The 14,259-nt window shown below is 37.4% G+C and overlaps 1 protein-coding gene across 3 annotated transcripts; it reads right to left on the bottom strand.

Annotated features, from left to right (window-relative positions):
- Positions 1 to 619: 619 nt before the first annotated feature.
- On the bottom strand, positions 620 to 13,141 carry spata7 (spermatogenesis associated 7). Of its 3 annotated transcripts, XM_038272571.1 has the most exons (14): positions 12,940 to 13,141; positions 12,525 to 12,587; positions 12,250 to 12,339; positions 10,878 to 10,925; positions 9,853 to 9,956; positions 9,322 to 9,749; positions 8,395 to 8,440; positions 6,866 to 6,987; positions 6,715 to 6,765; positions 6,484 to 6,561; positions 5,236 to 5,293; positions 4,692 to 5,153; positions 1,943 to 2,003; positions 620 to 1,813 (listed from the first exon to the last, which is right to left on the bottom strand). In XM_038272571.1, exons 1-13 carry the CDS (start codon positions 12,980 to 12,982, stop codon positions 1,974 to 1,976), a joined length of 1,623 nt encoding a protein of 540 aa, XP_038128499.1. In that variant the 5' UTR covers positions 12,983 to 13,141; the 3' UTR covers positions 620 to 1,813; positions 1,943 to 1,973. The 3 variants fall into 3 exon arrangements, with proteins under 3 accessions (XP_038128499.1, XP_038128484.1, XP_038128493.1); XM_038272556.1 differs by lacking the exons at positions 620 to 1,813; positions 1,943 to 2,003 and having other exon boundaries at positions 4,422 to 5,153; XM_038272565.1 differs by lacking the exons at positions 620 to 1,813; positions 1,943 to 2,003 and having other exon boundaries at positions 4,422 to 5,153; positions 6,715 to 6,762.
- Between the last annotated feature and the right edge of the window lie 1,118 nt (positions 13,142 to 14,259).

The raw sequence follows: 14,259 nt of genomic DNA, 5'->3' as shown, positions 1-14,259 counted from the left end.
TATATTTTTTGTCCAATCAGATTTCAGCCTTAGTGCATTGCTATGTCAATCAAATCTGCCCAGGACCTTCAGAATCAGCAGTACTGGCTAATGTTATCTAACAATATTAGTGAGGAGCATTTTCTTCAACAGAAAACTGCTCAATGCTGCTTGCTGCATCCTGACACTAAGTATAAAAGGATCATTCAAAAGCTGATAGCCATCAGATTTTATTTTAAACCAGTTTACCTTAGCAGAGTGAAAGCCACAATTACAGGAGACAGACCCTCTAAAAAGGGTGGTCTAAGCTTATGCTTGCACGGGGCATTTTTCTATCTGAAATGGTACAGCATCATCCTATTAACGACAATCAATCATGTCCTTTCTTTTTTTTCTTTTATTTTAACAGTGGCTTTCCTGATAAAAATCATGCCATTTCTTCTGCCTGGTCTATTTCCAGCATCTGATTTCAAACCCCACAGCTGGCAAATGCTCTGAGCCTTGCCATCCACTCCCCATCTCCCATACCTTCATTGCTCTTTGGTCATTCTTTGCCTCCCATTTTGGTTTAAGAAATTCTAGGAACCACTGGAGAAGACAGTGTTTGGAACACCAGAAACAATCAGATCTCTAATATAAGTTGGAGCTTGGTTGTTTATGGCTTTATAGGTGAGAAGGGGGATTTTGAATTCTATTCTTGTAATGATTCCTGGCATGAGTGCTGGTTTGATTCAGGATTCAACACACCTGTCAGCTCTGCTCAGCCTCCATCAGATTTTCCCTCTTAACTAACTGTATAACCAGCTCTCAGACCAGTGACTAGTGCCAGATTATTACGAGTATTTCTGTAAACCTGCCTGCCTGCCTGACCCCCATCGGACCTGTCTTAGTGTCTTTTGGATCTCTGACCTGTATTCTGTGTTGCAATTGCTGATTCTGGTGAATCTCTCCCAACCAGCGCCAGTTTCATTCCAATAAACTGTTTAAACGTCTCTTGCTCCGGTTGAATCTGGGTCTTCCATTATCTGGTCATTGTAATTCTGGATTTAACAGGAAGCCATTAAAAGGAAGCTAAAAATGGGGGAATATGTACAAAATTTAAAGTTTTTATCAGAACTATAGCTGCAAAAGGAACAAATAAAAAAGTCATTGAATGTAAGTGAATTTTATTAAAGATTAAAATTAAGCTTTGGTCTCAGATAAGGAAAAGCATAACAGGAAGTGAAGCCTCCACTATGGTAGGTTTTTCTTCTCTTGTGTCAATTTCCAGATGATGTTGCACAGATTTCAATGGTCTGAAGCTTTTTCCACGCCTCCTGCACATGTAGGGACTCTGGTGTGGATATTTAGATGTCTTTTCAGAGAAGATCTACGATCAAAGCTTTTCCCACACTGATGGCAGACGAAAGGCTTTTCGCCGGTGAATGGCGAGATGGCAATTCAAATCTCTTTTCTGGCGGAACTGCTTCCCACACTGATGGCAGACGAAAGGCTTTTCGCCGGTGTGAATGGGTAGATGGCGATTCAAATGTCCTTTCTGGCGGAATTGCTTCCCACACTGATGGCAGACGAAAGGCTTTTCGCCGGTGTGAATGGCGAGATGGTAATTCAAATGTCCTTTCTGGCGGAACTGCTTCCCACACTGATGGCAGACGAAAGGCTTTTCGCCGGTGTGGATAACCAGGTGTCTTTTCAAATTATGAAATCTCTTAAAACCCTTTCCACAGTGGTCACAGCGATGTACTGATTCCTCAGAGATATTCAGCTGATCCTGGTCTCTGTTTTCCACATGCTGCTGACCTTCACAAAACTGTTCCACATTACTGATATCCATCTGTAAGAGAACAAAAACGAAAAATCCATCAATTATTTGCCACCACTGAATAAAGTGTAAACCCTTTTTGATGCCTAATGTGGACTAAAGTTATGGTTCTTCATAAGAAATTCATAAGGAATTACTTACTGGAGCTTGAGACATTTCTTGGATGTGTATGTCAGTGTTTTCTCTTTGTTTTTTGACTATCCTGCTTAAAGAAGAACAATTTAGTTATTGCATACCTTATACATGATAAAGTCAACACATTATCTTCAATTTACAACTGTACCAGTACACAAAAAGCAGTTAAATAAGTTATTTAACTTATTTATAATAAATGTTTTTAATTAGTTTAATTTCCTCTACCTTGTGGTTCCCTTATTAAATATTTATAGCATCAGTCTCAAGAGAGAGAGTTTTCTTACCTTTAATGCGGTGAAGTTGACTGCTTGCCTGCTATCTGTCTTTCTACGAATCAGAGATCTACACTTTTAAAAAATGCTTTTTTTTTAGTGTAAACAAGTGTTAAAAACAATCTGAAAAGTCCAGTATTTATTCAAAAGAAAATAAAAATAGATAGCATTGCATGCCCTTATACATTCTTGATATCACACCTCATGACAGTGCACTGCCACTACAGAAGAGATAAACAACTGCATAGTAACGACCAGTGGCGGGCTGCGAGGGCCTTCAAAGCCTTCTCTGCTGGCCTAAAATCAATCAGAAACACTAATGGGCCTTTCAGATAGGAAGCGATTTGCGCTGCGCTGGCCGCGGGGTTCAGCGCATTTGCGCTGCGCTGCGCCGGCTGGGTTGCCGGGTCTAGTCATTTGTTTGTTGTTCCAGCTTTTGGTCAGCAGCAAATATGTATCTGACCCGTGCTAAGAAGCAAGCGCTAGCACTAGCCCTGCTAGTTCGAAGAAAAAGAGCAGCAAGAAAGAAGAGGCTGTGGGTGCACGAAACACTCAGGTCCAGAGAGCAGCTTGGGGAGTTCCCGCTTGTGAAAGAAATTGCAAACTTGTGTCATATAGTTCGGGGAATTCAGACACACACAGTATAAGCTTTTCCTCCATTTTGCTTCCTGGTCTTTCCAGCCGATGGTTTCTATTGGCCACGCGTGCATTCGTCACGGCGCGCCGCGGTCAAAGTTCAACATAGTTCAACTTTGACCTGGCCTGCGCGCGAGCTCGCGAAGCGCTGCGCTGTGCTTGCGCTTTGCTCGACGCAGCGATAAACCGCCCTGGCGCGGCGCAAGCCATTGAAAAGAATGGGTTTCACAGCGCAGCAGTGCGGTCGTCGCAGCCTGTCTGAAAGGCCCATAACATACATTCTCAACCTAAACTTTAATTTTATATATATATATCTTGGAATTAATCTAGATTAAAATGGGTAATTTGTTTTCTGCCAAAGGGATTCATTAATCAGAATCAGAATTACTTTATTTACTTTAATAATCCCTTGCGGGAAATAACATAAGAAAATGAATTAAATAAGGATTAGAATAAAATAAGATAAGGGTAAGAATAAAATATGATAAGGATGATATGTGTGTGCTACCTAAATAATAAGTGAAAGTAAGTCTTTGAACAGGTTTCTCTATTCAGATGGTGCATTAGACCAGGGGCTCATTTCCTGTTTCCAAAATGCATCACATAATACCACTGAACCAACATTTTCATAAAGCGTCCCACTTTACCCACATTCACCAAAGCAATCATCAAGAAGCAAAAATAATTTTGTAGTAATCATTTTACCACGTGGTGTCGTGGTAAAATGAAATTCAAAATTACATAACATTGCCTACCTAAAACGAAGGTGTGAAATTCCCAGCTTGCATCGATGAGGTGTGCAGTAACACCGAGGTAGTTATGACAGATATCCAGTGGTCCACTGTCAGTACTAAACACTTCGCCTTGACCAACTTCTCATCTTTCGCAGCTTTCTCTGCGACGTGCTGGGCATGTATGAGCACCTGTGGCCACCTGGAGAACGAGCTCGAGCCCATCATCTTCAACCACGCATTGGCTTCCTTAAAAATAAATTTACCCTTAAGCAAACATGGTGGCTTTATAGCTGCATCCATGTTATCATGTCACGTTCAAAGTGTTAACAATAGGCTGATTTGTTCACGCCCCCAGATAGGCATCTGCGCTATGTATATATGGAGATCAAGGGATAAAAGGTAGATCAAGTTGAGGGGTGCCCACTGAAGGCTTAGTTACCATATGCATATCTATCTACCTACCTACCTACCTAACTACCTACCTATCTATCTATCTATCTATCTATCTATCTAGATGTATTTTATTATTATTTTTTTTTTTTAGTTTGACCTGCTAATCATAGATCATAGTAAATCAACATGACATTTTTCAACCTTGGTGCAGCTCTATTTTCAGCTATTTATTCCACCCATCTAGCTCAATAAATCTTCATATTAAAAAAACACTTAACAGTGTCAATATCTTAATGACAGCCTTGAGAATTGCATCTGAGTTTTTAGGCAATTTGGCAACGTATGGTCAAGAAGGTACCACTTTATAAATTGTATAAAACAAACTTATTTTTAATTAACTTTAACTAAGAACAATTAATTTAAAAAAAAAATCGAATTACCGGTAGTGACTGAAATGTAACACCTCTTTAATGTGACTTGTACAACACCGGAAACATAACCAGTCTTAAAGGGGTTATACAAACTAAACTTAAACAAACCCACAGTTCCTCATTTTAGACTGGAAAAACAACCCTCAGCACAGCAAAGCAACATTCAGAAATCATCATCACTACTATCATGTTGGTTAGTGCATGCCTCACTGGCAGCTGCTACATTTTCAGAGTCTGTGTTGTCAGATAGATGTAATGTTTCTGACAAAATAGTTTCTAGATCCTCTACCTTCTTAGATGGTCCATCACATTTTTTTACATCACTGCTCACAGTCATGTGCTCATCACTTTCATTATGGACATTCACTGCTGCTCCTTGACTGGTTGTTGTCCTGTCTGTCGCATTATCGGTACATATCATTAATCCTACAACTTCTGCAGCATTTTCTCTCCTCTTCTCATTTTCCCTTTGTTTGGTTGGAGATGTAGCTCTTACAGGAGAGGTTGAGGGTGTAGAAACCGGTGAAGGATTATCACCATCTGACAATTTACAGTCATCAATGGGTGATGCATTGGTTATGCTTTCCTTCACATCTTTAGTCTTTGCTGGTTTAGACCCAGATACTAAAGTGGAGAATATAGAATCAAGAAAAGCGCTCCCATTTTTTAAATGGTCTTCACTTGAAGCAGATACATTGGATGGTTCCTCAAATTCTTTACGCAACACTTCCAGAAGGTAACGCATTTTACCCTAAAAACAAGCACAAAATAGTAAGCTTTAAATAAGACTTGATTTTGCACATTTGCTGTCATTCATTAGATTACACAGTTACCTCATCCAGCTGATGGAGATTCATATTAATGTGTTGATTCATCACCCGGTCAAGCATCCTTTCAAAAAACAATGACATTTAGAAACATTTGCATACTCCACTACATCTTAGATACCCAAACCAGCAATCATATCCACTAATACTCATCGCAACACCCTGAGTTTGATAAAACATAAATGTGTACAAAGCTCAGTTGTGTCTTATCAAAATCCTATGTGCCTAACTTGTTTTGCAGTATATAATAATAATAAACTGCTCTTATGTCAATCAGCAGACAAAAATAACTTTCTTGAGTTTTGTAGTATTTCACATTTTTTATATAGACCTTTAACTTTAGGCATTTTTATCTTTTAAATTTTTATTGGTGCTTAAGGCACTGTAAGATAGGCTACCCTTTTCAGCTGGGCTATAAATATTATTGAGTATTTTCATGATCTTTTTCACAATAATTATCATTATTACCTCCATGTCCATGGCTTTCAACCTCATCTTTCTCTAAAAATACCTAGAGAACACACAATCTGCTCAATTTAAAAGGCAGAACCAAATCGGTTGGCACGTCTTAACATTTGCGCAGCTGTCTTTGTAGATCACCCGCAACACGCTTACTTATTTTACGTTCTAAACAAGTGCCTCTTATTTAAAATCTTTGGGAAAAAGATACATTAACACTGAAAGCAACAGCATTGAAACATGGAGGTTGCATTTAAGTCAATATTGGGCAATTCTAGAAAAGAAGAAATGGCAGAGGCTGCAAAACACTGGAGAGCAGAGCAAATATTCAACAAGACTACAAACCTTAAAACACTTCCAGAGATAAAATGGAGCGTTTTAGATCAAACATTTATTTACTAGCACAGCCAGTCATGTTTAAATCTAAATATGAAGTAGAACCTGTGTCAAGATAAAAATCAGGAGCCTAAATATTGTGTTTTCAAATACTTTCTGTCCGATCTCATAAAGCTAGTAGACCCATGCCTTATAAGACTATGCAGCTATTAATGCATTGAAACATGGTTCTTCAAAGTACTACCTCAAAGGGGACTGATATAAATACATGGCATTTGAAATATATTGCAAACCATAGATCACTTTCTTCCAACAGACAGCTATGCTCCTTTTTATGTTATTCTGTCATATACAGTCATAATAAAATATTTGATTCTAATGAGACCAAATCGTTTTGGGCATTGGGCCCACATCTGTGTAACATTTCAGCTGCTTTGCAAAAAATGAAATACTAAAAACCTGTCAGATATGTGGCCCCTGGACAGGATATCCTCTGTCACAGCAGAAATGAATTCAATGTATAGGAGCTCTTCTTCTCTGTAGCCAAAGAAAAAAAGATTAGATGTTTTTTTTTTTTTTTATATAATAAGCTACTTATTTTTTTGAAGTATTATTCTTTGCACATAGTTGTAAACATTTTATTTTTTATATAGCTCTCACAGGTCTCTCAGAATACCAACTGGAACTTACTCTGCAGATATAAGGCTCCTAACAGGAGATTTCCATCCTGGAGAGACCCTGCTAAAGTAAGACACAATGTCATCTTGAATTTGAAGTCAACTGAACTTGATTACCATATGTAAAACAAAAGCTACATGTCAAACCATCTGTGCTGTCTCACCCGGATGAAGAGCCAACAAAATAATGATCCGCACTTTTAATTTTATGCTCCTGCAGTTGCGATGGGGATAGGTATGTATCAGTGACCTCATAATCAGACCACTCAGGCTCTGTAGAATATTCCTGTAAAAACATTTAACATGATGATAATCACAACCATTAAACCGCATTTGACTGTGAATTCATTCTAACAGAGGACTACAAGTTTAAATGTCGATGCTTTCTGTTCCCCAACAAAAATCTCCTACTTTCTTTGATTCTCCCATTCTGGAATTTATTAGTTCCACCCATAGGTTTATGCTCTCTCTACTATTCTCGTTAAAGTAGCTTCATCTAGTCTGTTCCAGCTTCGCTGTGACACCATCCTGGAGAGCAACATCAGCTTGGCTGCTGCCTGCACCTTAGATTATAGATGATACAGTTATCCCTGTTTATTTAGTTTTTAGTCTTGTTTCTCTCTAAGACATAGCTATAGCTCAACTTTTACCCTAACCAACTGAATGTGTTCTCTTTCATCCATTGACATGAATATTGGCTCAGAGCTCATCTGCTTAACTGTCTTTTTCCCAGAGAGAGTCCCTTGTGGAGCTAGTTTACCACTACCTTTTCAACCATAGAATGTGTTTATTGATCAGGGCTTCTATGTTTGTTTTATATATCTGCTTTTGTCTCCTTGAACCCCAGTTGGCCTCGGCAGATGGCTGCTTACACCGAGCCTGGTTCTGCAGGAGGTCTCTCCTCATTAAAAAGGAGTTTTTCCTCTCCACTGTAGCTACACGTGTCATTGTGTCCTTGGGATTATTTTTGATCAATAAGTCGATGCAATCAGCTGGTTTTCCTTAGATAGAAAACTTAGAACCAATTTTACGTGAATTGTCTCTGTAAAGTCCCTTGAGATCATGTGTTGTGAATTGGCGCAATATAAATAAATAAACAGGTTTTTTTTTTTTTTTTTTTTTTTTTACATGAGGCCTTTGCAAGAGGGAAAAAATAGAAAAAGAAACCCAGTTTTAACCAGTTATAGCATCCCACTTCACTTGTTCTTAACCAGGGATAGAAATTAACTTTTCAACCTGAAAACATGGGATCTTTATAAAAGCTGTAGTTAGTTACCTCCGTATCCAAACTGGATCTTTGTTCTTTGTTAATCTATATTAATCATAAAAGGTACTTTATATAGATCTTATATTTACAAAAATAAAAATTATTTGGAAGAGTTTTTGGGCCTAAGACACAAAGAAAGAAGATAAGTTGAGCACATTTACACATTTACTCAGGTGCTGGTGTCCTTTGACCTTTAAATGTGTTCACTTCAGATCCATCACCCCCAGATCAAATAGTCAACTTATTTTCAGGGCTCTAAAGATCCTGGCTAAGGGATTCTTAACCCATTTGATGGGAGGATAGGATCAGAAAACATCTCAAGAATGCAGGATACTTTCCCTCAAGGCATAGAGCTTGAGACTCCTGTTTTATGGAGATTTCTTTGGAGTTACAAGATTGTAATTTAGATCAAATACTTTAGCCTACCTGAGATGGCTTATCTAGTCTTTCTGTGTATTCTTTTTCATTTGGGCTGAAATACAGAGAGAAAGAGAAAGATGAGCATTTTAGACAAAAAAGTAAATTTATAGAACCACTCAAAAAACTATTCATACAACATTTATTTACCGGTAATGACTTTTTCCTACCTTTTGGTCCAACTACAACTGCAAACGTTAATGTATTTTACAATGTCATATGCCAACTCAAAGAAGTGCACAACTGTGAACTTTACTTTTGGAGACATAAATTCAAACCTCTAATTGTTTGGAGTGTTACTAAACAGCAGTTGATAAACTTAAAAACATGTACAAAGACAAAATTCTGAGAGATTATGAACAAATTCAAAACCTCTGAATGTAATCGCTGAACTGTAAGACGAATGATGCTGATTTTGTTTTGTGACCCGGGGAGGAGTTAGGGCGGAATGATGTGAAATCTCATTGCTTATTTAATTTCTTCATTTTTCAGTTGTGTGTTTTAAGGAAAAGATAATACAAGATTTATCTTCCCTCTGTTCCTTTTTGTTCATGTATGGAGAAAAAGATTGTGCAATGAAACATGAACAAATAAATTAATTAATTGATTAAATGAAACGTAAAGGTCTTGAATATTGCCATTCTCAAATATATTACAATTTGCAGCATTCTTGATGTTGTTTATCAACATTCTCCTAGACTTTTGGACTGTGGGAGGAAGTTGGGAGCACCCGGAGAGAACCCACGCATGCACAGGGAGAACATGCAAACTCCATGCAAAAATACTCCGGCCCCGGAATCAAACCTTCTTGTTGCAAGGCACTGCAGCACTCTGCAGCCCATAAAGCTCTATAGTTATAGTAATTTTAAAAATGTGAAAATGTTTAAGCCATTACTAGTTACAATATCCAAGTTTTTTTCTTCTTATATAAAGTACCTTTTACAAGGTTTCTCCTCCCCCTGCAGTCTTGAGTTGCTCCTATCCTGACAAGATTTACTCTGCGGTGCTCTGTAGAAGCGATACTTTGACAGGTATGAACTTTTTTCTGACTTCAGAGTCTTGGGAGTGAATGGTTTCTCTGGAGTAAAATGCTGGGAATGTTTTTCAAGCAAGTCTCCGCTGTAGGTCTTCTTTACAGGGTCCTGGAAGGCCTTGTAGAACCATTGATCTCTTGTAGCTAGCAGAGAACATGAGGTCTGCTTCCTTTGAAAAGCTGTTTCAGGGCTTCGGTACCTCCTCTCTGATGATGGGCAGGCATAATGGGAATTGGACGGATAAACAACATCCTTGGCATTAAAGGAGCTGTTGAATCTCGGGCTTGAGACGACGGAGCTCCTTGAGCAGAGGTAGGGGCGCTCACCATCCTGCATCCATTTAATCAAATATTGAGGAAAGGAAAGAATGTCATACAATGGTGTTAACAAACCTTACATGACTTAATCACAAGGATATTATTTGATCTCAAACCTGAGCTGAGAAGCAGGAAGGTTTGCAATCTCTGTCCAAAGAGGAGAAAGCTGAATGAGGACGACCATTTTTCCTCTGCTGTTCCTTTCTGATTTGGTCCTTGTCTGCAATTAAGATCGATCACCAATAACAAAAACCCACAAAAAACTAACAGGAAAATCCCCATCTGCCTTTTAATGGATTGCTTTATAAGATGAAATTGTAAACAAAATTGAGTTTAATTTGTTATAACTTGAACTAATCCAAACGCTGAAAAAGAGGTGTGATTCCTTTAAGAAGGACACTGTAGGAGAAAAGCCAAGGCTTAGCTTTGAATCAAATATTAGAGATTCCAAATAACACCATCATATCAGAATGCAAAAATAATGTGAATGGTTTTCTGATTTTTCATAAATTATTCAGATATTAACAGTTTTCCGAAGGGCTTTGGCACAGTTTATATAACCACCATCCCAAATACGTAGGATGGTTACAGGTTTATGCTTAGATTTATTCTTTTTATTAGTCTATTGATTTAACTGATCATTTTAGAAATATCCCTGAGGCCCTATAACACATTTCTCTGCAGAGTAGTGTTTAATTTTACTGAGCTTTTACAATGGGCCCAGAGAAATTGCTGCCTTTTAGTTGGGAGAAATCTAACATGATTCAAGATGTAGATATTTATATTCTAAGTCTATGCAGTTTTAATAGAACAGATTATTGTCATTACAGTGCCACAAGTACAAAGCAATCAAACGTAGTTTGCATCTATCCAGAAGTGCTATACAAAATATAAATATTTATTTACATATGCACAGAGACTATGTATGTATTGACTATAAATGGTATATATAAGCAAAGTATATATAAGATAAGCCTAATTAAATATTTTTATAAGTTATGAACCAAGCTGATAATGAATTTCATTATTTAAACAACATTCTGACACATGGTTACAATTTTGCTAAAGAAAAAAAACTATATTTATTTAGAAAATGTACCTTTTTTTTTATTTTAGCATGATGTAATAAAAGGCTACTTACATTTTACACTTTGCAACAGGCTTTTGGGTACTGAGGCATCGATAGCAGCTGCAAGTGAAAGAGAGAACCATAATTGTTATAGTGAAATCAAATAAACCTGTTTAAGATCCCTATATCTGTGTGGGTAAGAACAGCAATGTAGATCAGAGGTAAACAGAAAGTGAATCCGGACTTACTAGGACATAAATAATAAAAATGATCAAATTTGACTTCAGCAACCTAATGGGAAAAAAAATTCTAAATGAAAGTATTTGATAAATAGAGAGGAAGCTAAATGGGAAAAGCAACTTTTAAAAAGCAATTCCAGCCCACAAAAAACATCCTTGTTGAACTACCTTCATCTTAAATAAACTTCAAATCAATATCTCACATCACGTGGAATGGTTATTGATCACTTAGATTACCCAGGTTAGCACAGTTCTTTTAAGAACTTTGTCACCACTAGATTTCAAGCCTTTGGTCAGGACCATTCTGTCGTAGATTGCTGTATTTTTGAGTAAATATGACCCATATTGGACCAAGCTTATGCTCTCAGACAAATATCCTTACAATCACAGAGCAGTGTATGGTAGACTAAGTGAGCAAAAGAAGACAAGGTGCTGTGGCTCTAAAACAGGATCAAATCATCATGCTCCCATTGCCATGCTTAAAGGTTCGTTTGAAGTGTTTGCCCTGATATTCTGTTTGTTCATTTGCCAACCATGGTGCCATGTAGTAAACTTAAGACCTCAACATTTTATTCCAGAGGTCCTTTGGCTCTAAATAACACTTCCATGCTAGTTTTTGAGAGAATATGCATCTGGAAAACCATTAAAGACTCGTGTGATATTTTGTAATTACACTGTCATGAACTAAAACATTCATCAGACCAAGTCCCGTAGAGTACAAGATAAAAACTTTTGAGTTAAATATAATTTATCTCACCATCGCAGCCACTGATCAAGTGCCACATTAGCTTGGATGTCCTCTTCTAAAAAGACTTGCAGCTTTCTAAAATATTTTTACTTGTGAATAAGCTTTGTCATTGTATAGTGATTGTTTATAAATGTTATAATAACCCTTCTAGATTGATAGGTAGCGTCAATTTCTACTCTTATGTCATTGCTGGTGCATTTTCTCATTTGGAATGTTTTAAAGATGTATGCTGCAGTGTTGCTTTAATAAAGAGGTGGTCATGAGCTTTTCCTTTTTTGTTAAATATCAGGTAAGTATGTGATATTTTTAAGTAGAGATATAATTTAAATGTAAATACATTATAAAATCAAGCAAAGTAGTTCAATCTTTATTTTGTATGTCCTTATACATTATATCTCAAGATCCAGTGAACATATACTTCATTACTTGTTGACTGCATTTTTCAAATGAATCCCACCTTTAGCTGAGTAAATCTTTTTGTAATGAGACACCATGTGATCTTTAATGATGGACTGGGTCAGTTTGCTGGAGGATTGAGGGCAGAAAGCTAAAAAAAAACAAAAAACAGAAGCAATTAAAAATATAAAAAGATCACTTACATTTGTCAGGTTAAAGGGATGAATGGATGGTCAAATCATAACTGCATCAAATTTAAATTAGTTGGGACTCAATGGCTCTTACATTATGAAATATAAAGACAATATCTTCCTAAACCTCTGCAGGTTTACCTACAGCTAGTTTTTAATGTCTGCCTTTTCCCTCCAGAGCTGCTCTCCAATCCGGATAAAACACTTCCTAAAACAACAAAAGATTGAAAAGAAATTTCCAAAGATAAGTGAATATCTTCATGATTCTGTTTCAGAGTAGCATAAATCTACTGTAACAATTGAATTATCTTCTTAGGTAATAACGAAGTAATATATCATATGGTCTACTAAATACTAGGTACTGTGTTTTGATATAGTGAGAAAGGGTTAACTAAAGCACGGTGATACATATAAAGTTTATTCATCCTAATTTCGTCAATCAAATACCAAAAGAAGAACTAATAAAATGATTTCAGCTTTTTTTTTGTTTTTTATCATTAACGATCCGACCGAAACTGCGCCTCGCTATACAGAGCTACTCGATGCTAATATTTTCTGACCTGTTCTCGATCCCATTGAAGGTTTTAATTTAGCGATTCCCATTCTATTCAGAAATTTTTCAAAGGATTAAAGACAGAGGTCCAGAGGCCTCGGCTTGTTCAAATGCCAGCGTTCTAATACGGCAAAACTAAGCTAGTTACCAACGAGCTTCGACAAATGCCGGGCAACGCTTTACCGTCGCCATGCTGGTTGCTAGGAATGTGTCGTCATCACGTTTGTGCGTAAGAGACTAGCGAGGGATGCAATGGGTGAGACGAACGGTAAACGTTTCTCAAATTACCATAGTTGGCTAAAGTATATTTATACATAAATTTTATATATATATATATATATATATATATATATATATATATATATATATATATATATATATATATATATATATATATATATATATATATATATATATATATATATATATATATATATATATATATATATATATATATATCTACAAAGAGTAAGGCAGGTCCTGAAAAGTCAGCTGAAGGGGAAAACAAAATCCAAGCCATCAACACATATGCCCTGCCAATCATCAGATACCCTGCTGGTATAATAAACTGCCTCCTCACAATGCATGGAGGGTTTCACCCCAAATCCAGGATGAAACAACTAAGATCCAGGAGTACATGAGAAAGATGGCCCCCAAAGACAAATGGCTTGGTGAATACCTCAGGCAGGAGAAAACTGAAAGTGAGGACAAGAAAGATGAAGGAGAACCATCATGGAGGGACAAGCCGCTGCACGGCGTGTACCACAGACAAATAGAAGAAGTGGCTGATATCAAAAAATCCTACCAGTGGCTGGAAAAGGCTGGACTGAAGGACAGCACAGAGGCACTAATCATGGCAGCACAAGAACAGGCACTCAGTACAAGATCAATAGAGGCCAGGGTCTACCACACCAGGCAGGACCCCCGGTGCAGATTGTGCAAAGATGCCTCTGAAACAATACAGCACATAACAGCAGGGTGTAAAATGCAGGCAAGAAGTGCATACATGGAACGCCACAACCAGATAGCTGTCACAGTGTGGAGGAACATCTGCCATGAGTATGGGCTGAAAGTCCCAAGATCAAAATGGAAGACACCTTCTAAGGTAGTTAAGAATGACCGAGCTAAGATCCAATGGGACTTCAAGATCCAGACTGACAAACAGGTGATGGCTAACCAACCAGACATTGTGTTGATCGACAAACAACAGAAGAAGGCAGTAGTGATAGATGTGGCAATGCCAAGTGACAGCAACATCAAGAAGAAGGAAGACGAGAAGCTTGAAAGAGGAGCTAGAATAGATGTGGGAAGTAAGAGCAGCAGTGGT

This window comes from Cyprinodon tularosa, unplaced genomic scaffold, assembly GCF_016077235.1.
Source record: "Cyprinodon tularosa strain WSP-4 unplaced genomic scaffold, ASM1607723v1 ctg120, whole genome shotgun sequence".
NCBI classification, from domain to species: Eukaryota; Metazoa; Chordata; class Actinopteri; order Cyprinodontiformes; family Cyprinodontidae; genus Cyprinodon; species Cyprinodon tularosa.
This window is presented reverse-complemented; position numbering and strand designations above follow the sequence as displayed.

Excerpts from the sequence above, each read along its gene's own strand:
- spata7 (XM_038272556.1), bottom strand. The coding sequence starts at position 12,982 with ATGGGAATCGCTAAATTAAAACCTTCAATGGGATCGAGAACAG. Across the intron at positions 12,588-12,939 it reads TTCAATGGGATCGAGAACAG|GAAGTGTTTTATCCGGATTG; the intron begins GTCAGAAAATAT and ends TTGTTGTTTTAG. Across the intron at positions 8,441-9,321 it reads GAGGAGAAACCTTGTAAAAG|CCCAAATGAAAAAGAATACA; the intron begins GTACTTTATATA and ends TCTGTATTTCAG.